At 35.8% G+C, this 27,279-nt stretch overlaps 1 protein-coding gene across 3 annotated transcripts in view; it reads left to right on the forward strand.

The window, feature by feature from the left end:
- The window catches only part of CSMD3 (CUB and Sushi multiple domains 3), a 468,617-nt gene that overhangs the window by 244,954 nt on the left and 196,384 nt on the right, over positions 1–27,279 (forward strand). For all 3 annotated transcript variants that reach the window (XM_015856172.3, XM_015856173.3, XM_085537054.1), the window contains 2 exons: positions 24,420–24,602; positions 26,170–26,496. In XM_015856172.3, the coding sequence (XP_015711658.2) occupies positions 24,420–24,602; positions 26,170–26,496 (510 nt within the window). The remainder of the gene's footprint in view (positions 1–24,419; positions 24,603–26,169; positions 26,497–27,279) is intronic.

Genomic DNA, 27,279 nt, shown 5'->3' on the forward strand with positions numbered 1-27,279 from the left:
TTTCGAGAAAGACAGATGGTGGGTCAAATTTTAATCACTTTCAACAATTTTAGGCCTCACAACTATGCGTGATATGTTTCCCAGTGGGGATTTTATGAAAGATAGCCAATATCTTTTTCAAAGTACTTCTATTTGTTCTTTTTTCATTTGTATTTCTTTTTGGGGTATTTAAAGTTCTAAGGTTTTGTTTTTTTTGTATCTTTTTCTTATTTTTGGATTGACTTTATACACACACACACACACACACACACACACACACATATATTTACTTATGGTCGATCTGCTTCAGTGCCTTACCACCCTCAAAGTAAAGAATAACTAATATCTAATAACTAACATCTCTTCTAATTGAAAGCAGTTATTAATTTCCCTGTTGCTACACACCTCATTGTAGAGTTCCTCCCCATCTTCCTTTTAGGCCATTTTTTTTTTGTAGTGGATGGTCACAATGAGCTCTCCCAGAGCCTTCTCTTCTCTAAACTGAATAAGCTTTCCTCTCTCAGCGCATCTTCGTAGGACAGGTGCTCCATTCCTCTGGTCATCTGTGTGGTCCTCCTCTGGACTTACTGTAACTTTCTTATGTTGTATGCTCCAGAACTGGATGTAATAATACTGTTGCATGGATTAATATTTTTTTTTTCCCAGGATTTTTACAGCTTCTTGAGTTCCCATTTCATTCCTTTTACAATAGTCTAATAAAAGCTATTGTTAAAACACACTCTGTGCCAGTGAACTGTGATTAAAATGAGTAAAACGTTGTATTTTATTTTATTTTATTTTATTTTATTTTATTTTATTTTATTTTATTTTGTTTTACTTTTGTTTTCTCTAGTAACAAATTACTTTTCTTTCTGCTTTCTATATGGTGCTTAATCACGTGAGCCTCCTGTTTGCAGTAATTTCTTCTCCAGATCAGGAAAAATGAAGCAGAAATCTCATTAGAGCTTTTTGTCTTTTCTTTTTCCTTTGGTTCTTCCATGAATATTTTTCATTCCTGTTTTTCTATAAGTGTATCAGAGGTGTTACAAAAAATGCAACTATCTCTCTATTTTAACAAGTTATGAAAAAAGTTTTAAATTGACATATATATGTATATAACACACACACACACACACATATTGTTTATTTTATTGTTTATTTTATATGTTTATTTTATTTTCAATAGGAGTAGAAAAATATTGGTTATAATCTTAAAAAAAAGTTGTTTGGACAAACTGGGCTGTTTGTTTCCTAAAACACTTATCAAGGTAGGACTTATTGTCACCTAGGGTTTATTTTTGATCAGATTAAATCTGTTTGGACTTCACCCTATGGATGATGTTGCTATCAAGTCAACACTACTATCTTCCTTTTTTTTTTTTTTTTTTTTTTTTCCCCCTCCAATCTGTAATATAGCTCAGATAAGATATTTTACCAAATTTCCATTAGTTACAATAATTCTTAAAAAGCATTGTTTAATCATAAGAATGTTTTCTTTTTTATTTACTAGCGCATTTATTAGTTGTGGTGTGTGTGTGTGTGTATGTGTGTATGTATATATATACATTTTTGAATACAATAGAAAACACACTAAATCACTAAAGGGAGTGAGTCAAAATAATGGTCATTAAGTTCAGTGTCCTTGTTAAAAATGCAACTAATACTAAATGACATGACAACATATATATATTATATATATACAAATGTGTGTATATATATGCACATACACATTTACATACTTCAATAAAGTGTTCATTGCAAGACTGATGTTTTCACACTGATAAGTGTGTTATGTAAACTCATCCAGTGAACTCTATTATTTCCCGTACTCAAAAAGTCCAGGGGAAGGAGACATAATGAATAAAGTTCATAGGTTCAGACAAGGGCATGATGATCACTCAGCAATTACGGTCATGAGCGATACAGATGCATTGTAAGGGAGATAAATTTGTCACCTGTTTGTAAAAGACTACAGCACTGAGAACTAAGAACAAACTAAAAACAACTTCCCCTCATTTACCCTCTTCTACTTTCTTGGCCTGAGTGACCATCAGTACATAATGCTTTGTCATCTGCAACTAATTCATGGTCATTCTTCCATATATTCAGTGTGGGGTCTGTCCTATGAGATGCCGTCATTCACAAACTGATCCAACATGGGTTTTACATAAACTGCAGCTCTTTAGGAGCTGCTCCAATTGGGGTCTATACCATGGAGTCCATCCTCCAGGAGCAGACTGATCTTCCACTATCACTCCCTATGGGTTTTCCACTATGGGTTCTACTCTCTGAGCTACAGTTCTGACCTGGGGCCTGTTCTTGTGGGGGCTCTCCATGGGCTGTGGCTTCGTTTAGGCCAAATCTACCTGCTCAAAAGTGGGATCTTCCATGACTGCACATGGAAACCTGCTCCACAATGTGTCTCATGCCCTGCAGAGTGACAGCCTGCTCCCCCATAAGCACACTGCAGGCTTCATGGGAACTTTTGGTCTGTGGCTGGAGCATGTTGTACCCTCCTTCTGCGTTGATTCAGTGTCTGCATAATCATCTTTCTCTATATCTAGAGTGATCTTGACCAGTGATAGGACCTGAGGAAGTGGTATTAAGCCATTTTAAGGGTAATTCAGGAAGCGTGTTAGGAAAATTTTCTTCATGGTGAGGGTAACAGAACAATAGGATAGGCTGCCCAGAGAGGTTGTGGAGTCTCCTCTGGAGGCATTCAAAAGCTACCTGGATGCATTCCTGTGTGACCTAATCTAGGTGTTCCTGCTTTGGCAGGGAGTTTGGTCTAGAAGATCTTTCAAGATTCTTTCCAATCCCAAACATTCTATGATTCTGTGAAAAGATTCTTTAATAGGAGGATGTTCAGTCACTGGAATGTTTTCCTCAGGGCATTGGTCATGGCACCAACCCTGTTGCATAATGTTTTCAGACATATGGTTTTAATTTTGGTGGTCAAATGTGAAGATATGTGTTGAAATTGATGATCCTTGTGAGTCCATCCCGACTCAGGGTGTTCTGAGATTTTTATGGTATGTTTCCTCACACCTCCTTCCAGCTGCTGTTGTGCAATGTTGTTTATCCTGTCTTTGCCTGCCCAGGGATGTGGTGGAGTCTCCATCCCTGGCAGTGTTCAAGAAGCATCTGGATAGGGAGCTAGGAGATATGGTCGAGGGGATTTCTGTAGGTATTATAAAGGGAGGATGGCTGGACTAGATGATCTTATAGGTCCTTTCCAACCTTATGATTCTGTGATAAATCTATTCTCACAGAAGTGCAACCAGATTCACTCAGGACTCAGCTCTAGCCTGCAACACGTTCCTTTTGGAGACCACTGAAACTTGTGCTTTTCTGACATGCAGAAGCTTCTGGGCTCTTCTCACAGAAGGTGCTCCTGCAGCTCCCCACTACCAAAACCTTGACTCATAAACCTAGTAGACAAACAAAAACATTCTTTCTTTATGCAGAAATATTACAATTCTGGAGAATGATAGAGTTGACCTTCAGCTTTCTCTGACACAGGGAAGATGGTGAAGATTACATAGATTTTTGGTACTATGTTCTGAGACATTGAATATGAGACTAGACCCATAGGATCATGGGTGATCAGGTTTCAGTGCGGCCGCAAATTCACTCCAGTCCCTCTGCTAACATTATGAGCTACTAGTAATATACTTGATGTACTTAGAAAATGCATGTAGTTCAGTGATGATAGTTTTTGTTGCCACAGCAACCTCTTTTAACAAGCAGATTGCTTTGCATATTTCAAGTAGACTTTTGCTTTGCATCCAAAATTCTTTTGTCTAGTGTGATATGGTTTTAGTATTTTAGGACAAATCCTTTAGAGATTCAGAAACTGGATTTTACAATATGGGTGGGGAGGCACTATAACAGATTGCCCAGAGAGGTGGTAGATGCACCCTCCCTGGAGACACTCATGTTCTGACTGGGCAAGGCTCTGAGCAACCTGATTTAGCTGTGGATGTCCCTGTTCATTGCATTCACAGGGAAGCTGGACTAGATGGCCCTTAAAGATCCCTTCCAACTCAAATGATTTTATGATTTTAGGAAAAAATAAAAAACAGTGAAGTAACTGTTGTTTTGTTTTAAGCTTCATCTTCTTATGGTATCTAGATTGTCTGAAGATTTTTTTTCTATTTTTTTTTTTTCTGTGAAATAAAATGTCTAATATGATATATTAGATTTTTACTCAAGATTTAATTTCAAGTAACTGTAATTTCATTCAAATAATAAAAAGCAGATAAGGGACAGTGCAAAAGAAAATCAAGCTCCTACTAACTGAGTTGATGTAAACAATCAAAATTGGATGTTGGGTGATTTTGTAAAATTGTTGTGACTTAACTGCTGCAGCATGCAGCTGAACAGCATACAGCCTTCCACCCACTCTCCCTAGTGAGACGGGGTGAGAATTCCTGAGTAGAGAAAAAGATATTTTACTAGGTAAAGCAAAAATACATGTACAAGCAAAGCATGAGAAGGAATTAAATCTGTACTTCCCATTGGCAGGCAGATGTTCAGCTGTTTCAAAGGCTCATCATGTTTCTTGGAAGATAAACTTCATTGCTCTAAAAGTCCCCCTATTGCTCCTCCATTTATCAGATAAAGGAGAAAGCTGGTCAGAACATCATTGATGGAACAGCTTATTTCGGATATTGTCACCAAGCAAGTGGAAGTGAAGACTGTCAGGAGTAGTCATGAAGGGGAAATCATACTTTACCAGTATGGTAGCCTTCTATTATGTCATGACCAGCTGAGTAGATTAGGAGGGACCAACGAATGTTGTGTACCTTGACTTACGCAAATCTTTTGACACTGTCTCCCATAACGTCATCATAAGTAAGCCCAAAGAAGTGAGGGATAGCTGAATGAAGAGTATCACCTAACTGAGAACTGGCTGACTGGCAGAACTTAGAGAACTGTGATTAGTGGCACCAAATCTGCTTGGAAGCCTGTCACTAGTGGTGTTTTCTAGAGGGTGGTACTTGGCCTGATCTTAGAATCATAGAATCACTCAGGTTAGAAAAGACTTTAAAGATTATAGTCCAACCATGACCTAACCTTACTACCCTAACTAACTAACTAACCTTACTACCCTTCGCTAAATCATGCCCCTGAGCACTACATCCAGTTTTTAAACACATCCTGGGATGGTGACTCAACCACCTCCCTGGGGAGCCTATTCCAGTGCTAAACAACCTTTTCTATATGCAAGTGTTTCCTGATAGCCAGCCTAAATTTACCCTGGTGCAACTTGAGGCTATTTCCCCTCATTCTGTCACCAGAGAGAAGAGATCAGTCCTGCTCTTGCTGTAAGCACCTTTCAGATATTGGAAGGGAGCAATAAGGTCTCCCTTCAGCCTTCTTTTCCCCAGACTAAACAGCTCCAGTTCCTTCAGTCTGTCTTTGTGGGGCATGTTCTCCAAGCCCTTCACAAACCTTGAAAGCCTACCATTCAATGCTTTCATCCGTGACCTGGATGAAGGGATAGAGTTGACCCTCAAACAATTTTACTGATGATAAAAAGTTGGGAGGAGTGTCTGGAACACCAGAAGTCTGTGCTGGAGGCTGGAGAGATGGTTGGAGAGAAACATAGTGAGATTCAACAAGAGCATTTGTATTGTCCTACACCTGCATTTTTACAGGTTAGGAGCTGACCTACTGAAAACAAGCTCTGTAGAGAAGCACCTGGGTGTCCTGATGGACAGCAGCTTGGCCACGAGCCAGCAGCGTGGCCTTGTAGCCAGAAGGCCAATGGTGTCCTGGGCTGCATTAAAAAAAGTGTGGCCAGCAAGTGGACAGAGGTTTTTCTCTCCCTCTTCCCCCCCACTGACCTGGTGAGGTCACATCTGCAGTTCTAGGTCCTCCAGTACAAGAAAGACAGGGAACTTCTAGAGAGAATCCAATGGATATGTGCAAAGATAGAGACCTGAAGCATTTCCTTCCTGAGGAAAGACTGACAGACCTGAGACTTTTCAGAATGGAAAAGATGAGTGGGGTTTACAAATATCTAAAGGGTGGGAGTCAAATGGCTTAGGGCAGGCTCTTCTCAGTACTACACAGTAACAGGATAAGGGGCAAAAGGCAAAAAAGTGCAACACAAGAAGTTCCATGCAAATATGAGGAATAACTACTGTGAGAGTGATAGAGCACTGAAACAAACTGCCCAGAGAGGTTGTGGAATCTCCTCTGGAGATATTCAAGACCTACCTGGATGCTTTGTTGTTCAACTTCTACAGAGAACCTGCTTTAGCAAAAGGGTTGAACTTGATCCCCACAGTTCCCTTTCAACTGCTATAATTCTGTGTGATTCTGTGATCACATGCTATTGAACTCTGTGGACATCTTAGGTCATCTTCCTTGACTGTAACCTCTCCCAGCTTCTTGTATGCCCCAGCCTGCTTGCTGGCAGTGCAACATGAGAAGCAGAAAAGTGACTCTGTGTAAGAAGTGCTCAGATATAGCTGAGTGTTTTTAGTGAACAGAAGTTGTGTGGTTAATGTCTCATGAGATCTCAAGATAAACATCAGTCTTTTTCAGTTCTCATTTTTTGTACTTTCTACTTTTACTGCATTTCTATTACTTCACAACTTTTAGCACCCATTACACTGATACTTTTAGTACTGTTACCGAGATAATTAGCGATGAAGTGAATCTTTATTTCAGTTCTGAACACTTTTTATCAATGTTTCCAAACCATTTTAGAGATTCCATTGTCATTTCCATCATTCATATTTCTAATAATAGTTTAGCTTTTTCAATGCTGCCATCATGAATTTGTAGTTAACAATAGCATTTATAATTCTAAATAGTTGTATAAGGATACACTTTCATCAGCAATATTTGTTGAACTTGCTTGTGGGTAAATGGCATCTGCTGTGAGTAGTCTGAATTTTACTTTTTTTCCAATATCAATCAATTTTCAAATAGACAAAAATTTCCAACTATAGAATTCAAACAAAGATTTTAAACTTTGATTCTTTTCTGTCGACAGAGATTCCCCTGAACAGAGTATACAGTAGACATTTCCAAATTGGTTCAAACATAAGTCCTGTCAGGCATGTTTTGTATTTTCATCACTTAGGGAATGGAAATATGTGTTTGCAAAATTATAAGTGACATTGAGAATTATCCTATGATCATATTGTGTGCTTCCTCTATCTGTCTTTCATTTTGTATGTCTCTAGTTCATTTTCAGGCTTTATTTAGATTCCAACAGGAATATGCACAGTTGTTTGTTTGTTTGTTTTTTATTTAATCCGTTAAACAATATGCACATTTTACAATCATGAATCAGTGCATTTAATTTATTGAGGCTTAGGAATCCTAGTTTATTTAAATTGTATACCTATGAACTGTAGGGAGCTAAGTAAAACTTACTGTAACAGATTTTATGAAGTGTAATTTGAATCGCTTATGCTTTTCCTGGTTGGTTTAAAATGTTTTATTTTTTCAGAATATTTTTCAATCTGTTAGAAACCATAATGTATCTAAAGAGTTCCAAGGACTGCATTCTTTGTAGGTGTCAGTTTTGGTGGCTACTAAAGAAGTATCTTTCTTTTGAAGGTGAAGAGGAAGACTTTCTATTTTCTGGAATGCATTAGTTTATTGGTTAATAAAGCTTTTAGCTTTTCTGTACTAATCCAGTAAGGAAAATCATCTAATATGATTTTCTTTGCCACAAATGTGATAAATATAATAGGTCAAGATAGAGCTTATCTTTATGACTTATCCTATCACTACATATCCTGATGAAGATTCTCTCCCCGTCTTCCTTGTAGGCCCCTTTTTAAGTAAAGGAAGGCCACACTGAGATCTTCCTAGATTGAACACCCTCACCTGTCCCAGCCTGGCTTAACAGGAGAGTTGCTCCATCCTTCTGATCATCCTTATGGCCTTCTTCTGGACTCTATCCAACAGATCTATATATTTTTATTTGCTTATTTACTTGTTTTAATGTTGAGGTCCCCAGTGGTGGTTGCAGTTCTCCGGGTACTGCCTCATGAGAGTAGAGTAGAGCAGGGAGAATCTCCTCCCCTGACATTCTAGCTACAATTCTGCTGATGCAGCTCATCATACTATTGGCTTTCTGGCTTGCAACCATAAATTACCAGGTTATGCTGAATTTTCCATCAGTCAATATCCCCAAGTCCTTCACCTCTTATCAGAGGTTGGTCTGATGCTTAAATGAGCATACACGTGTATAACTGAATAAATTTGTTATAAAAGCAAGACAAATTGATAGTTAAATAAGTCATGAGGAAAATACCTTTATGTATGAAACTTGTCGTGGAAGTGACTGTGTGCTCATTCTCTTAAAATCTCTGTGTTTCTAAGAAACTGAATGCCTTTTTTTTTTTTTTAATTTTAATTTTAATTTTTTTTGTTTTAACTACTTGTATCTAGAAAATGTGGTTTGAATGTAATTAATGCTGTACATTTTTACAGAGTTCATAATTACAGCTTCAAGGTACAAGTGACCTCTTCCTTTAGTGAAGAGCTAACTGATATACTTATTAATATTCTGAAAATCAGAGTTGATTATATAAAAAGGAAATCATGAAACAGGCAGGTTTAGTCTCTGAAGACTTGTATCTTATTTTGGCTTGTTTGAAGGATGGCATTTGAGATAAGCACTAACAGTAGTCCCTGTGGTCTCTTTCCACTGTGTTGGGATTAGTATTCCTCCAGAAGCTGCTTAACATATCTATCACTCAGTCTGTGCTGCAGTAATTCACTTTCAAAACTATTAATGAAACATGGTAGGATGGAGGCAGAAAAGTTTACCTAATATGAAGTGGATTGCATTCAAGAACTGTGTGGTTAGAGATTATTTTAGGAGGAGATGGGGAAGGATAATGGAGGATGGCTGCCTTTTTGAAAAGTCAATTCTTCAAAAATTAGGAAGTGTCAGAATGTAAATTGCTTATGAAAGGATAATTCTTCCTCTGTACATACATTCATTATCAAACAGTCTTTAATTACATAGTCACCCACTATTTCCCTTAGGCTCTCTGCCTCATTTGTTGCATAGGATGAATAGTGCCTGTGAAATGTAGCATCTGTTTAACATTTTAAACCTCATAATTCAAGTATATTGGCTTCTGCCTTATATACTACACACTCTTTAAATCCTGCAGTACATGTGCAATTACTCTTTCTTGTTACTCAGTTTTACATATGATTTGATTTTCTAATGATACCAAAGATCATAACATATTTATTTCTACTTGAAGGACAAAAAAAAAATAAATAATAATAATAATACTTAAAAATAAAAATCGTTATTATCCTAGTATTCTATATGAAGAAAATGGAATAAGGAAAAAACTGAAATTATTCAAAACAGTGCAACACTGCTGTTGGAAATTGTTACTCCATGATACAAAATGCAGGTTTTCATGCTGCTAACCCAACAATTTTTGTCCGTCGTCATAGAATTATCATTGAATTTTTGGCTCCTCACTACAAGAAAGACACTGAAGCCCTGGAACGTGTCCAGAGAAGGGCAACAAAACCTGTAAGGGAGCACAATTCTTATGAGGAATGGCTCAGGGAGCTGGGATTGTCTAGCCTGAGGAACACGAGGCTCAGGGGAGACTTCATTGCACTCTATAACTTCCTGAAGGGATGTTATGATGAGGAGGAGCTTGAACTCTTTTCCCAGGCAACAAACAGGGCCTGAGGAAATGGCCAAAAGTTGTATCAGGTGGGGTTTAGACTGGACGTAAGAAGAAACTTTCTCTCAGAGAGTGGTCAGGCACTGGAATGGCATGCCCACGGAGGTGGTGGAGTCGCCATCCGTGGCAGTGTTCAAGAGGCATCTGGATAGGGAGCTAGTAGATATGGTTTAGTTGTTTTCTGTAGGTATGGTAAAGGGAGGATGATTGGACTAGATGATCTTGTAGGTCCTTTCCAACCTGTGATTCTGTGAATTGTATTGAATGGGACCTAATGATCATTTAGTTCCAACTGCTATGCAGGGTTATTTTCCAAAAAATTTTGGAAATCTAGAGCAACTGCTGACAAAGATTTGCTATCAGAATTGCTCTTTTAATTATCTTTAATTTAGTATAAATTTTCTGCTGTTGTAAATCCACAATTAGGAAAAAAAAAAATGTTAGAAACACAAAATAATTGCTAATAGGAATTTAATCCATGTGTTTCAGGATGAATTTCTGTTTGTTTGGTTTTGATTGGGTAATTTTTTTGTTTGTTTATTTATTTTAACTCTAAAACCAACATTCTAAAGCAATTTTGGGATAAACTAGCTTCAGCTGTTTACTTCATTCTTCAGGGGGAAAAAAAATGCTCTGACTAAACAAGGTTTTGAGGAGATCAGAAGAATTTTAACTTAATAGTATTTTCAGCATCAAGTTACAGCCAAATGCATTATTTCTCACTGGCCTGAGAAATGATGGAGTAATCTGTTTCTTTGTTGCTCCATGACATCAAAACTCAGTTAATTTAGTTTGCCTCTTCATGAATTAAGCAGAATATCAGTATGTTAGGAGATGCCAAATTTTGTCAGAATGCCAGGCTCTTTTTTTGCTCTTGTTTTTAATGGTCTTAAAATTTTGTCTCTTCTTGTGCAGCACTGAGATGTGCAGATAATACAGAAAAGGATAGGCACCAAAAGAAAAGAAGAGTGTAGTAAATCTCCCTACAAAAGGGTACATGAGACAGACAGAAAAGAATAAAACAGAACTAGGCTGAGCCACTCAGTAAGAAAAAGCCACTGCCACTTTGGCATGGTGTCAGAGTGTGAGGTGGAGCCAATACAGTTGGCCTGGATTGGTCAAGAGATTATTCCACTTGGCATCATGTGGAAGGTTGCAAAACTGTAGAAAGTTCTGGGGAGACAGCTGCTTGGAGGTTAGTGGGGTCACTTGGTAGTGTTCAGTTTTTTTGTTTGTTTGTTTTTGGATTTTTGTTTGTTTGTCTTTTAAAATATATTTTTATATAAATCACTTCCTTTTCTATCATAGGAAATAGTTTGTGTGCAATATTTTTTTTCAGTTTTATTCCCCATCCCAGTTGGGAGGAAATGAGTAAATGGCCATGCCATGCTTAGTGCTTGCCCATTTAAGCCATAGATTTGAACAGTGTAATAAAAATAGTTTCTTACAAAACAGGAGGTGTTCTAGAAATCCAGTACCTCTTTAGTTAGGATAATTGTGACTCTTTGATTCCAGTGCTTTTTCCCTAAAAATTTTACATGCAATGCCCAACTTTATTTCTCTCCAGACAAACACGTTTTTTTACAGTTTTTCAACTGAAATTGATGCATTTCACCCATCAAAAATGTTTACTTATACCCTAACAAGAGATCTGGATCAAGGCAGTTTGTTCAAGCATAGGCTAAAAATGCAGCTCTAACCGGAAGTAAAACTTTTTTAGGAACTACTTAGTGTGATCTCATGCACAATTAGTTCTTGCTGCTTTTCCATACCGGAAAGCATATGATTTCTTTTCTATTGCACAAGAAATGCCAATAAATTTAAACAGAGATATGCCTCATCACATTAGGGCATATTAGCCAGGTTGAAATACTGGTAATGTAGCTGACACTAGAACTGCAATATTAATCATGGACAGATATTTCACCTGTGACTTTTGAATGATGCTCTGTAATCAGTGTCTAAAATTGCTTTAAAGTCTAAGAATATCTAAGAACATTTTTGTAAAAATTTAACTATTTCAGAACGTCCAATAAACTTCTAATGCATCAAATATCACTGCTACGTAGGTTATATATCATGAAGAAATGTATAAAATTTTTACAAAATCAGAATATTTACTTAGCCTCAGAAGTATTATATAATGCATTATGTTTTATATATATATATATATATCTTGTTTATTTTAGTCTACTCTTTGTTTAGGCAACTTTTCTTGTTTTCTTAGGTTATGTTGCCTTCAGTTTGTCTAAAGTGTTTGTCTGATGCTGTTTTCTCCTGAGATTTTTTTCCTGTCAAAACAAGGAGTAGTTGTGTTCTTCTGCATTAGAAAATAGTGGTTTTTTTGCCCCAAGTTCCATCCTGGAACAATTCTTTTTGGAACATGTGGAGGAAAGTTAAGAAAGTTTTTATTTTTTTTCCTACAGGAGAAATGTAAGGGCAAAATTATATTCACTCTGAGAATTCATACTGATGTGGGAGGCAAATAATTTTCTTACGTGTCTTACAGAAGAGGTGAAAAAAGCTGCTGGTATTTTCTTGGTTTATTAACTAGCTGCCAGTGAAATCTTGTTACTTAAAATTTTACAGGGAAGGCAAAACAATGACCTTCACAGTTCTGCAGCACATATTGAGAATCACAGCAGCCAGTCCTAAAACCTGCTTGACACCCTTTGTATTATTTTAGAATAACATTTGACTATTTTTATTTCAAACTGTACTGCAGGTAGTGGTGTATTTTTATTATGTACATCCTAAATTTCAGCTTGGTGTTAGCATATTTTTACTGCTTTACTTAATATGGACCTCATGATCTTGAGCAACCAAACTCCACTCTAGCTAAACCTGTCAAAATGGGAAGAAATATTATTCCCTTTTAGTAATTATTTAGTGCATTTTTAAAATAGACTCTGCTAACTTTTCTTTTTTTCCCTTGAATTATTGTTTTCTACCAGTGGTAGAACAAATTTCTAGAAAAAATTTATCAATGATTCTTAAACATTAACATGAAGTTAATGCTTCCAGTTTTATTATGCCCATGATGCCAGAGGCAGATGTTGGTAGTATAGCTGTAGAGGTGGAACCTTTCTACCAGTATTCCATTACATGTGATTGCTATGTGACAAATGGCAGCAGAGGGGCTGCCTGATAAAATGGCATCTGACATGGAAGTGCGTATTAAGCAAAAACATGCAACTGAATTCCTCTGTGCAAATGTAATAATAATCATAAATTACATTCATTGATGCTAAATGTGAATGTTTACGGAGTCTAAACAGAAGCATTTCAGCAGTGAAGAATGAGATATGAAAAACAAGCCATGTTCTGGACAGCCATGAAGATCTTTATGAATAGGACATGCAGACTTGCTCACTGCTGTTGAAAATGTACAGCTATTGATGGTGATTATGTGTGAAAAAATAGTGTTTTGTAGCTGAGAATTTGCTCTACCAAGTAGTATTATTGTCTTTTTTGCATCTTGTGCAGTTTCCATGAAAATGAATAGGAGACGTTATTTTTAGAGTGACCTAAAATGAATGATGAAGAAAATTTATATTGAATCTGTTTTCAAGATTTTCTATGGTTTTTATTTTCTGAATGTTTATTTCAGGTTTCTTGAGAGGTTTTCAATTTCTTTATTAGGTAGGTAGTAGGATGCTGATGGTCTTTTGGAATAACTTTTATTTCAGAAAAATTCCCAGTTCTAAGGAGATTATTTTTGAATTATTGCTGTCTATCAAATTTTTATTTCTTCTGAAAACAATACTTGGAGGTGTGAAATTGTGCAGAAGCAGAGGAGGTAGGGTAGAATTTTTATTCCAGAGTATTTATGGCAAGGTAATAATCAAGTGTGGTTTAATCATATTGTCTCACAAGGCCAATTAAAAGCTTTACCTGAATATGGATAGGATGTAGGAGCAGGATGTAAAGACAGTACTGTCAATAGGTCTTATCATGAGTCTGGAAAATAGTGCTTTTTATCAGCTTCTGGTTGAACGTGCATATCTGATAGTAAATGTAAGAGCTACATAAATGTTGTTCTGTTCTAAGAGGTTATTGATTTGTCATGGCCAGGTGTATCATATTTTCTAGCAGATCATCTCCAGCTACATTGCTGAGAAAATTTTTGCTGTAGCGTCAAGCTATTGGAAACTATTGTTCAACTATTGTGGTTTCATGCCAATGGGCAGCTCTACCACTCTGCTTTCTTGCTCTAGAGAACTCTCCTTCCTCAAGAGAAGAGGAGGATAAAATACGATGAAAATAATCTTGGTGATTCAGATAAGAACAGAGAGAACACCCCACAGTTAACATCATGGGCAAAACAAATTAATTGTAGGGAGCTTAAAGTAATTTATTGCTCATTAATAACAGCAGACTAGAGTAATGAAAATTAAAAGCAAACTAAAACCACCTTCATTCACCATTTACTCTCCTGTAGTTCTTCCTCTGGAATAGCACAGGGAGATGGGAACTACAAACTGGCCATAATGCTTTGTTTCTATTGCTCCTTAATCCTAACTTTACCCCTGCTCCAGCATGGGTGTCCCTCCCTCAGGATGCCAACATTCCCAAACTGATTCTACACCAGCTTCCCACAAACTTGAGTATGGGTCCATTCCATGGAGTCCATTCTTAAGGGCTGCACTACTGCAGCACAGATCCACATGGCTGACAACTCCCTCAGCTGTATTGCCACGGACTCCTCTAAATGGCTGCAGCTTCTTCTCAGCGCCTGCTCTTGCAGGAGCTCTCCATGGGCTGCAGCCTCCTCAGGCATTGCTGCTCCATGAGTTCCTCTATGGCTGCATGTGGAGATCAGCTGTGGGCTACAGGGGGAACAGTCTGGACCACCATAGGTCTCTCCTGGGCTGCAGGAAAATCCTGCTTCATACCTGGAACACCTTCTGCCCTCCTCCTGTCCTGACTTTGGGGGCTGCAGGGCTGTTTTTCTCACATTTCTCACTCTTCACTCAGCTACTGCTGTGCAGTATTTTTTCCTCATTCTTAAATCTACTATCCCAGAGGCACAGCCAGCATCATACACTGGCTAAGAGATCTGGTCAGCAGCAGACCCCTTGTTGAGATTCCTGGAACTGACTCTTATCTAACATAGGGCAGCTTCTGGGCTCTTCTCACAAAAGCCACTCCTGCAGCCTCCCTGCTGCTAAAACCTTTCTATGTAGCCCAATAATGACACACTGTCCAGAAATTACTTATTTTCTCTTGAAACTGAAACAGTAAGTACTTCGATGGTAACTGGTCTAGATACAAGGATTTCTCAGCATTGTTCTTGAGGACTCAAGAGGGTACTGTCCCAGATGCATAATTAGAGGTACCAGTATTCACAGCATGAGAATGCAGGATCTAGATATGCTTGACTGTTCATGATGAGTCCTTCAAATTAGTTGAAAAATAACAAGGTGTGTCTGATCAGGGTAAATTTGCAGTTTCATAATGCATACCTTAATCTCATTTATGTATAACCTTCACAGACTATTTACAGAGTAATCTAGTATGCTGTCAGTGATTTACCAAACTCCACACAACAGTGAATATTTTCACAGAGCTCTAGGTATTAAACCCCAGACAAAGGCATAGTACTATGGATCAGTACAAACTGAAAGGTTAATGAATGGCTTTGAAAAGCTCTTTAGAGTTTTTTAAGTCTTAAAAGGCAGTCTGGTTTGAGTCAGCCCAGAATAAAGAAACATTGATCTTATTTTGTAATGTTATTTTCTATTATACTTCTATTATAATAATACAGTGAGTTATTTATATTACAAGCTGCATAGACTGTCAGTAAGATTCAGTGTGTTACATGGGAGGGGAGTGAGAAGAATGCAAACATCTGGTATACTTCTATACTTTGTTCAAAGAAATTCAGAATATTTCATCTTTTCCCTAAACTACTGTTTTTCAATGCTGCACATTTGTGTGGGGGAGTTAACACATAAGAAAAAGCTATGGTTAAAAGTCTAGCATGTATTTCCTTCTGTCATAGGCATTGGTATATATTTCTCTACAGGCTTTTTATTGTTTTCTTGTTTTATGACGTTGATCTCTGCTAGATACTTTGTCCAAAATATAATGCTACCAGCCTCTCTTTTTCCCTCTTATTGGCGTTGATCTGAAAACAAAGCAAATGTTAGGGTGCCCCTAAAATTCTAGGACAGTGTTAAAATAAGTAAAAGCTAGCTGGAACTAATAGACTTGCATTCTGACTAGAGGTTTAGGTCAGCAAAATTGGCTACTTTTAATGATGATGAAATTGCTACCAAATTAAAATCTTAATGGTGATCTATAGTCACATGGACATGTCACCATGGAGATTTTTCAAGGCTCTGAGTATTAATTGACTGCCAGCAAAGAAGACTTTCAGAGCTGGTGTAGCTTGAAAATGTGATCTGTCTGGATTTCATTAATAAGAGCAACATCAGTACATTTTAAAGGTTCTACAGGTGATATACAGACTGCAAATAAATTCAGTGTCAACAGATCAATTCTGTATGTGTCAAGAGCTAAACTGTGTATGATAGCATCAGTAGTCTTGAATTTCGATTGATTTGCATCTGCAAACATCATTTAAGAAGAAAAAGAGCAGTACTATTCAGAACAAAAAAAAAAAAAAAATAAAAAAAAGGAGGACAGGTCTGCTTGACTTCATTCATGTGATAACAGAAAAATCTATTGAAACTGCCCATTTTCATTTATGTAGTCTTCTAAATCATACTGATGGATGAAGCTGAACCTTCTGAATCCAATAAAATATTATATTTTCATGAAGATTTTCTAAAGGTTATGGCAGAAAGGTTTAGTCAAATCAGTACCAAAAAATTAGTTTCTTGCTGCTTCTTATAATTTTAAAGTAGTCTAACACAGACTTTTATCAATTTTCAGAATATTTTGCAAATTTTGGAAGACTACATTCTCTTCGGCTTGTCTCTTTGCTGTGGTTAACAATGTGCTTGAACTTACCTCTTTGAAATCAAGTGATTTAGTCTGTGGAAGAAAATCTCTCTTATTTTAAATTGGCATAAAGTAATTACTAAGTTATACACAATCCACTTACAGACAGAGGATTCAAAAACAGAAATTAATGAATTTATGAAACTGCTAATATATGGGTTTCAGTCTTAATATAATTTTTTTTCAGTCATTTCACCTAACTGTGACTACTGCCATACTCAAAGTATGCAGTTTGTGAATGTGGCTGTAGCTTTTGCTTCCAGTTATGTTTTTCTTCAAGAAAGATGTTCAAAGTTGAGAACTGGGGAGTTAAACTAAGAAGGTATTATGCAATTTTTTGTTAGCATAGCTCTTCCTGTAATGTTTCTGTTTTATTGGCATTTCTCTTGCAAATATTTTCTTGACTGAGGACACTTGTTCTACTTGTTCACCTGTTCATTTCTTTTTGACAGGTCCAAACATTAATCTGTGAACTGAGGGATATTTTGCTTCCTCTCTTTGTAACTGCTGACTTGAAGGATAGCAGATTTAGATAAGATTCTTTGATAATGTATTTTCACTTATTCTTTTTGCTATTGCTTAATTTCTATTGTTCACTAGTAAAACTAACGGCATAGTTGCCTGCTGTTAAAACTTAGATTAAGGTAGAAGTGAGGGAAATATTTTTTTTCCTGTTTATCTAAATTATTTTCTTTCTGATGTATAGCTTTGAGATAAAACAATCCTGAATTGCATTTCTACCTTTGAAATACAATATTGACAGTTGCCTGAAACTTCCTTTAAATTGCCCAGTAATCCATCTTTTGTCTGGCTAAAGTTGAACTGAATGTTCCTTGATAAAATCAGAGAATCACAGAATTATCAAGGTTGGAAAAGACCTAGAAGATCATCTAGTCCAACCATTACCAATACTTCCCATGTAAATCATATTCATCAACACAACATTAAAAAAAAAAAAAAAAAAAAAAAAAAAGACAGTATTAATGAGAGCAAACATAACATACTATGAAAAGCAAAGTTTTTAAATCTTACTGGTGTCTGTAATTTTAAATATGTATTTTAAAGGTTTGTGGAAAAAGAAATATCCTCCTGAATTAAATTTCAAAAACTATTCTATATGAAGTGAGGATCAGCCTCTTCTTTCAGGTAACTAGTGGTAGAGCAGGAGGTAATTGCCTCAAGTTGTGCCAGGTCAAATATCATTGGCTGATGTTTGGGGTGCTGGAGCACATCCCTCACAGGGACCTGAAAGGGTCCTACAGACAGGAGAGATGGGGAGAAACTTTTTATAAGGGCATACACCTACACGACAAGGGGATATGGCTATAAACTGGAAGAGAGCAGATTTAGACTAGATACTAGGAAGAAATTCTTCAATATGAGTGTGGTGAGACACTGCCCAGTGAGGTTGTGGATGCCTCCCTGGAGGCATTCAGAAGCAGACTGGATGGGGCTTTGAGCAACCTGGTCTGGAGGGAGGTGTCCCTGCCTGTAGCAGGAGGGTTGGAACTAGATGATCTTAAGATAACCTTCCAAACTAAACTATTCTATGATAGTAGGAAAAAATTCTTCTCAGGGAGGGTGGTGAGGTTTTGGAAAAGACTGCACAGGGGGATGTTGGAGTCACTGTCACTGGAGGTGTTCAAGAAAAGTGGAGTTGTAGCACTGAGGGATATGGTCAGTATGGTCACTATGGTGGTGAGGGTTTGATGGTCTTAGAGATATTTTCCAACATTTATGATTCTATGATTCAAAGAAAAGTAAGCATATAATTTGGAGTTGAAGGTATTTAAACATTTTGCCTGTTTAATGTTTTTTTGTGTGTGTGTGTGTGTGTGTTTGTGAAAGTTGGGGGGTGGAGGGTGAGGGGAATGTTCTTTTGTTTTGAACCTATGCTATTTATTTGCATTAGTTTAATTTACATATACAACCATATCTAAACTTTTCTCCAAAATATATTTACTTGAACCTCAGCTTTTGCAAACAGTGTGGATAGAACTGTACAGAGGACACTTCGTTGCCATACAAAATTTAGAAGAGCAATTTGTTTTTTGGAGGTAAACTCATTCTGTAAAGCTCCACAGGGCTCACTTATTACCTGAGCCAATGTTTTGCTAGCTGATAAGTAAATAGCTCAGCTTGGAAAGACAGAATATCTCATTGAATATGAAAAGAAGAATATATGTATAACCATAACTTCTGTAGGTAACTAAAGTATAGGATAAAATATAATTTCAGATTGGATATTAGGACAAAGTTCTTTGCCAAGGGAGTAGTTAAGCTCTGGAACATGTTCCCGATCACAGTTGTCATAGCACCAGATTTGCTGGAGTTCAGGAAGCGTTTTGGGCAATGCTCTCAGACATAGGATTTGAATTTTGGGTGGAGCGATGAGTTGAACTCAGTGATCCCTGTATGGATACAGAAATTGTTCTAGTCCATCAGTATTTGCACTCAATGCAGAATTCATTCCACATCCTCAAACTTGCTCTTTGCTTACACGACTTTCTAAAAAACAAATAAAAGTGAAGGGAAGAAACATAAAACTTATTGTGATTAGAACTGAGGCTAAATAAATTGTTAATAGTTAATAGTGATCAGTGTGTCAATTCTTTCATGTTTTTTTCTAATTCATAAAATCTATAGAAAAGAATCTCATGTTTAGAATGAGGCAAGGGTGATGATAACATTTAGAACAGAACTGAAAGATCACATGATAACAGACTTTTTTCTTTAATAAATGACTTCCATCCTTTGCTTTTAAAATTATTCTTGCTGTAACCGTAACAGTTAATAAAGAAAAGCTTTCCTTTTATAGGAAATAACATATGTACATAGTAGTATTTATGAGAAGATGTAATGTGCGAGGCCACTCAAGTTTCTTTCTGTTTTGTTTGCTCACCATGGCAGTGTTTAACTTCTGTTTCATGTAAATATGACTAAACCTCATCAGTTCTTTTCCCATGTAAATCAGAAAGCAAAATCAGTCTTGCTGAAACAGATTCATAACTGTTTAACTATTATGTGTTTTTAAGATTGTTCCTCTTGAGGATAAATTACTTGAAGACAGATCGTTATTTACCTGTAACCTGCATTATTTCTCACCCTAATTGACACAAAGAAATATATGCTTGTATAATGTTCAAGATAAGATAGATGGTTATACTATTGCTGATTCCTTTGTGCTTTCTGAATAGAAATTTTACAAATATATCATGATATCTCTTCTTAGGTTTTCAAGTATCAAAGTCCCACACTGTGAATATTGTTATAATGTCACAACCAAATTAGATTCATTTTTTTTTGTATATAAATTGTATATACCGATGTACTTGGAAGTGTGATCATTTACATTTTTCCCCATTGTCTTCCAATATGCCAGTGTGTCCAACTGTGAATATTTGCAGATTTTGCCAAGGAAAATTCTAATATCAAGCAAACAAAAATTGTCTTCATTCTTTGAGAATCAAACTTTAAAAAATAATGAAAATAAAATAAAATAAAAATTGTTTTGTTTTAGTTCCTTTTATGTGATCAGTGAAAGAAAAAAAATAGACTACGATAAGACATTAAAGATAAATTGGTATTTTAACAATAATTGCTTTCATTAAGTACCATAATTTTTTATTTTTTTATTTTTATATCTCTGCTGAAGTCATTTCAAGTCTTCAGAATTTACTTTTCCACTGTGAAGTAGTAATATCTTTTTTTTTTTTTTTTGGAATTGTTTTCCTTCATAAGGATCAAATTATTCTCTTTTATTTTCCCTTAAATTACAGAAGAGATAAGATAGACAAGTCATAATTCCAGTGCCTCTCTGCCAAAGTGCATTTGTATAGTCAGTGACGATTTTTTTTTTCCAAATGGCCTATCTAGAGTATGTTTACCCTTCACACACACACACACACACAAAAAAACAAAAAAAAACAACCCCAAAAACAACAACAACAACAACAAAAAAAAAAAAAGAACCAACAGAATAAGAGGAAAAAGACTTTCTTAAAGTGATATCCTCGCACTGGTACATACTGTAGCTTTTGACTCTCAGTTCATCACTGACTAGAAATGTACAGAATTCCTCAGTGTCAAGTACAGAGTAGCAACATGATAATTTTGATTCAAAATTAGATATTTACATTATTTATCTTGTGGTGGTGGTGGTGTTTGTTTACATTTTGTGCAAACAAAATACCTCCTATTTTAGGCTGATTGTCCAAGACTTTTACAGTGGAAATGGTGAGGCACTGGAACAGGTTGCATAGTGATGTGGTTGATGCTTTGTCCCTGAAGACTTTCAAGGCAAGGGTGGATAAGGCCCTGTGCAACCTGATTTAGCTGAGGCATCCCTGTTTACTGCAGAGTGGTTGAACTAGATGGCCTTCAGAGGTCCCTTCCAACTCTAAAGATACTATAATTCTATGATTCTGTAGGATGTCAGAAGCAGAAGTTGGTAGTATGTTGGTAGAGGTTGGACTTTACCACAAATTTGCTGTTAAATGTTGTTGTTGTGACAGATGACAAAAGAGAGGCAGTCTTACAAAATAATGTCTGACATGGAAGTGTGCATGAAGCAAAGGCATAAAATTGAATTCCTTCATAAGGAAAAAATTTGCAGTCACTGACATTCGTTGACATATAGTGAACATTTTTGAAGACCAAATAATCCATGTAAGCACAGTGAGGTGGTGGGTGGTTGTCATAGTTTTATGATTTTCTATTGATATTCCACATCATAATGTCATGTACTGTACTAGGAGTTCAAGAGTCATGGAACTAGACCAAACTTCATCAGTGTCAGCAGCAATACAAAAGACAAGCCATGTTCTGAATGGTCATGAATGTTTGTCACACCGTGGAATGAACAGTCTTGATCAGCTCATCTGTGCAAATTGGTTAATGATTGGGTCTATCTTAAAAAACAGTGTGCTGTAGCTGAGAATTTATGATGTAGTGTCACCATGTTCTTTGAAACTGTTGTAGTTTCCCTGGAAATAAATAGCAGGCATTACTTTCTGAGCAATCTTTTAGCTAAAGCTGACTCCCATCCCCCTATGCAGTTCCCAGTATAAGACACTGACCACAGAAACAGGATATGGGAATAACAGGGAGAGGAGGAGTTGTGTTGAAATCATTAGTACATCTCTGTCTTATAGCTTTAACAGAGTTTCTAACAGATTGTGTCCTTTGATTTTTATATTTCCTATGGAGTTTTGAAATGATTTGTGAAAACAAAATGATTTTATTTTTGTTGCTGTTCTCAGATGCTTTAAACCTAAAAGGATCATACTTAAGTTATTAACATATTTAACAATCTAATTATCATTACACATAGACATGTGGAATTTATGTATGTATTCTCTCACATACAATAAATAACATAAATAAAAAATGTATTTTTTCCCAACTAACTCCTGTCAATAATTATACTCCACCTAAGAATCTTTGGAACTTAAAGGAATTATTAAAGCCTTCCTAGTATGGTTGTCTGGTAGAAGACAAGATGAACAAGCTCACTCTATCATCCTCATGCATTTGTATTTATTAAATGTAACAAAAGGCATAGAAACTCTTACTACGCTAACTCCAAAAGTAATGCCTCCTATTTATTTCCATGGAAAATACAACAGATACAAAGAGCACAGCAACACTATTTCATAGAGCAAATTCTAAGCTACAGAAATTGACAATTAATGTCACTGGGTGCAATTTTTTTTCTGCATGGAGTTCAATTCTACACCTTTGCTTCATGAGCACTTCCATGTCAGAAGCCATTTTGTAAGACTGCCCCTCTGCTGCCATCTGTCACAACAGCATTTAACAGCATATTTGTGGGAAGGTTCAACCTCTAGTGACATAAAAACAACATTTTACTATGCATCATGAGCCAACATAATAAAATAGAAGGTAATAATTTTGGAGCAGCTGTTGTAATAATTAGAGAAAAACATTAGATACATCATTCTCAAAAGAGAATGAATAGAAGTAGATATAAAAATATTTACTGTCCTAATTACACACTGCAAGAAAACTTTAATTTCACTGTGTGTAATTACTTCTTGGACACCTGATTTGTAGAACACTGCTAATTTATTTATTTATTTATTTTTCCCCCACATAACATTTGGAATGACTTAGGTATTCAGACTATTATTAATCCCTTTGAACAACTTAGGAAAACGTTGTGTTCCTTTGGCAGTTAGCAGTTGTATCTTCACTGTTTGACACTGCAGCCTCATCAACATTTAAGGTATAATGAATAAGCCTACATCATCTTTAGGATATTTTCTTGTGACCAACTTTAACTTTTGTTAGAAGTATTCTTCTATTCTTCAGTTCTGGGGATAGGGATATTTAGGGATATTCTGAACCACCCTTCACCTTCCCCCCTCCTCCCCCCCCGCTTTCTTCTTCTTATTATTATTAATTATAATATTCTCTTCTTCTCAGTCTTTTAAGAAATACATATAATAAGAACTGTTTAATTTTGTTAGGCTTTAGCTTTTTGGTTTGTTTTAGTTTTTTTGTCCTGTTTTGTTTTGTTTTGTTTTTAAGCAAATGGAATAATAAAACCCTTCAAATCTCTAGAAGAGAGAAATTCCTTTTTTTTTCCTCAAATTGTTAACTCCTTTTAGTTTCTATGTTGAAATCAAATATTCTGTATTTCAAGATCAGCCTGTCCAGTTTGGAGAAGTGGGGCCTTTTATCAACTTATGCGGAGGTTATTGTGAAAATAGTGTCAGGTTGTTAAAACTTCTTATATGTGATGGGAGGATTACAGACAATGCACATTAAGTTAGAATGAAGAGATCAGAGTACTTACAAGGAAAAATGCATTTCCTGTGTGGATAGTTAAGCAGTGGAGCAGGTTTCCTGCAGCTGTCTCCCATCCTAGGACATTATCGGTACCTATCTGAGTAAAGCTCTGAGCAACTTGGTCAAAATTGCTTTGATCAGGAGCCTAGCCTGAAAATTGCCTCACCTCCCTTCAAGTCAGATCTCTCTGATGCGTTTGTGATATGCATATGCATGAATATGCATTTTAGAAGATCACTCTGTGCTTCTAATTTTCAGTGAAAAATGTAAGTATGTAATGTATGTAATTCTAAAGAATATTGTATCTGAAAAAAAAAAATGCGTTTAGGCTATTTAGCATAAAAATTTAATAGAGAATAGAAAAGTTATGTCTCCAAAGATCTACACAGTATTTTTTTTGCATATAAATGTGTATAATGCATATGGCGGTACATATTTATTTATTTATTTATTGCTTTCTTTGAATTCTGTCAAATCTTTTTATATTACTGATCTCTCCTTTGTTTTTTCTTCACCATTTGGTTGACTTATGAGTTTCAGCTGTTTTGGAATGTGAAAGGTGTTGGACACAGTGGGGTACTGCTGTCTGTTTTTAGTTTTAGGAGTTTCCATGCTGCAAGTGGTATTTTGCTTGATAGTATTTCTGCATAAAATTTAAAAAAAAAAAAAAAAAAAAAAGTGGAAATATATATATATGTGTGTGTGTATATATATATATATAATTGATATATATATAATGTACATCATATATGTAATTGATATATATATATTAATTTGATGTGCTATATAAACAAAAATGACTGATTTCTTTTCTAGAATTTCCATCTTAAGTAAGCAGGGAATAGAATCAGACTTAGTGGCATATTTCAGTAGCTGTTATTTTTGTTCTGTATTTGAGCATATACCCACATAGAGTTTGTTTTATTCTTCTAGATTTAAATTCTTTCTTTATTTCAACAGAAATTGAAAAAGAAAGCTGTGGTGATCCTGGAACACCGTTGTACGGCATCAGAGAAGGGGATGGATTTTCCAATCGGGATGTTTTAAGATTTGAGTGTCAGTTTGGATTTGAATTAATTGGAGAGAAATCTATAATTTGCCAAGAAAACAATCAGTGGTCTGCAAACATACCAATTTGTATTTGTATGTATCAAAATCTTTGTTATTATTTTGAAATGCATAATATTCTGAAACATTTTTCCTTATGTAAAATAATTTTCATGATTGACTACAAGGTTAACAATATGTAACTAATTCTGCTGACAGAATGAATTTGCCTTTCTTTAGTAGTTGATTTCCATAGAGGCTATTCCCAGAACTGAAAAATACTCCTTTTTTTTTTTTTTTTTTCCTTTTAATAATAATTGTATTGTCTTTACATGGTATGACATATTACTTTATCATTGACTTTCTAATAGGAATCTATAGACTTTTCTATGTACAATATACTTTTTATAGCTACTTTGATAAATTAATCTATTTCTTTAGATTCACAGTTGCTGAACTGTAATTAGATGTTGAAATTCTTTACAGATTTTTCCACATATATGATATCTGAGCATAATATAGTACTTAAATGATCATAGTTCTATCATTTACATTATATAGCATAAGTAAACTAATGTTATGATAAGTATCTGTAATTTCTTTCCTAACACTCTGACTGAGTCCACAAGTGCAGTACTGTGTCCAGTTCTGAGCTCCCCAGTTCAAAAAGACAGTTTACTACTGGAGAGAGATGGCAACAAACATGATTATAGACCTAAGCACATCCCTTACTGGGAAAGGCTGAGAGTCTTGGGACTGTTTAGCTTGAGGGAAATTCATCAACACTTATGAATTTCTGAAGGACAGGATGAGGTCAGGCTTTGCCCGGTGACAGGACAAAAGGCAAGAGGAACAAACTGGAACACAGGATGTTCCATCTGAACATTAGAAAGAACATTTCCATGAGGATGACAGAGTACAGGAACAGTCTGCCCAGAGGGTTTGCAGAGTCTCCTTCTCTGGAGATACTCACAACCCACCTGAACACTTCCCTGTGTGACTTACTCTATGAAACCTGATTTAGCAGAGGAGATGGGATGGTGATCTCCAGAGGTCCCTTCCAACCCATATGGTTCTGATTCTTTGATTTTCACAAGTAATACAGATCAAACATATTCAGAGTATGATCATTTATTTTCATCCTTGCAATTTATTATGTTTCAGCTGGAATGACTGAATATAAAACATTGTCCTGATAATAGCAACACATTTCTGTTATGCCTTTGAGAGTAGTTAATATCTTACACTTCTGTGTGGAAAAACAAATAAGGGCAGCTGAACAGACTATCTAATAGGCTCAATGACAGATCTGTTCATCTAAACAGTTACCTAATGAAAATAATAACTGATGCCAAGTTATTAAGAAGTACATGAGTGCTGTAAGAACTGGTGCAGGTTTCTATTACAATGAAAATGTTCCTTATTACATCGGGTCTCTGCTTGAGAGGTAGTTTTATGGAAGGAAAGGGAATATAAAGACGCAAAAACATTTTCTTTCTGTCTTCACGCCAGATCATAACAAGTCATGATTTATTCAGCTGAAATAATAAGCATGTTCAAGTATCTCATACGAAGCCTTATAATAAGGTAAATGCTTCTTAATATTTGTGTCTGTCATCTAACTTCTTTCTCTTTTTTTTTTTTTTTTTTTTTTTTTTTCCAGTTCCTTGCCTTTCCAATTTCACTGCACCAGTGGGAACAGTACTTTCGCCTGATTATCCAGAAGGATATGGGAATAATCTAAATTGTATCTGGACAATAATTTCAGATCCTGGAAGCCGAATCCATCTTTCTTTTAATGACTTTGACTTGGAATCTCAATTTGACTTCCTTGCAGTTAAAGATGGTGACTCTCCAGATTCCCCCATAATAGGAACATTTACTGGTGCTGAAGTTCCTTCTCATCTTACCAGTAATGGTCATATTTTACGTCTGGAGTTTCAAGCTGACCATTCAATGTCAGGACGTGGATTTAACATCACTTACAACAGTGAGTATTAGCATTTCTTATGAATATATGTTTTGTTTTCAACCAAAAGATTTGAAAGATAGATGTAAATCCATATCTGCCCTTCCTAAAGGAATGTGATACATGCTTGAACGTATGATAAAGTTGTCTTTACTGTTCCACTCAGTATAGAAGAAAAAAGATACATTAAGTGAAAAAGGAAAATGGATTCAGACCCAAACTACATATTTTTGTCCAAGAAACATATTTTTTTTCATAATATAGGAAGGACTAAATCTCCTTCTATCTCTCTGCTTTACTTGTTCTTATAGTTCCCTTCTCCATTTTTTCTTTTTAATTTATTATTTGTTTAATTTGGTTTGATTTTAGTTGTCAGTCTTCCAAAGAATTTCTACCAGACACTCTGTAAAAGTTTTTAAAATATATTTTCTTCAATTTCAGATGTCTATACGTAATTGTTATAGCAGCATATGTAGACTCACATAATTATGATTTTTACTACTTGGTGGACTGCTTTGAGCTGTTGTTCATTGATTAAGGTGTCTGAGGTGCTGTTTAAATATTTCTATATAAGTTTAGATTGCTGTTTCTGCTAGTAAAAGAGGGTTTCTTTCTGTTTTCATAGCAACTGTGTTATTGTGCTTTGTCTAATAAAAGTTACATGCCTAAGAACTACATAACACTTGACATGCAAAAGGCCAGACCATGGACCACTGACATCAGCTAAATTCCTTGACTGATTCCAGCTGAGTAGACCACACCATTCATGTTCCCAGACTGTGTTTTTGTATGCAAATAATTCTT

Source organism: Coturnix japonica, chromosome 2 (genome assembly GCF_054131305.1).
Source record: "Coturnix japonica strain WE chromosome 2, WE-NBRP24, whole genome shotgun sequence".
NCBI lineage: Eukaryota > Metazoa > Chordata > Aves > Galliformes > Phasianidae > Coturnix > Coturnix japonica.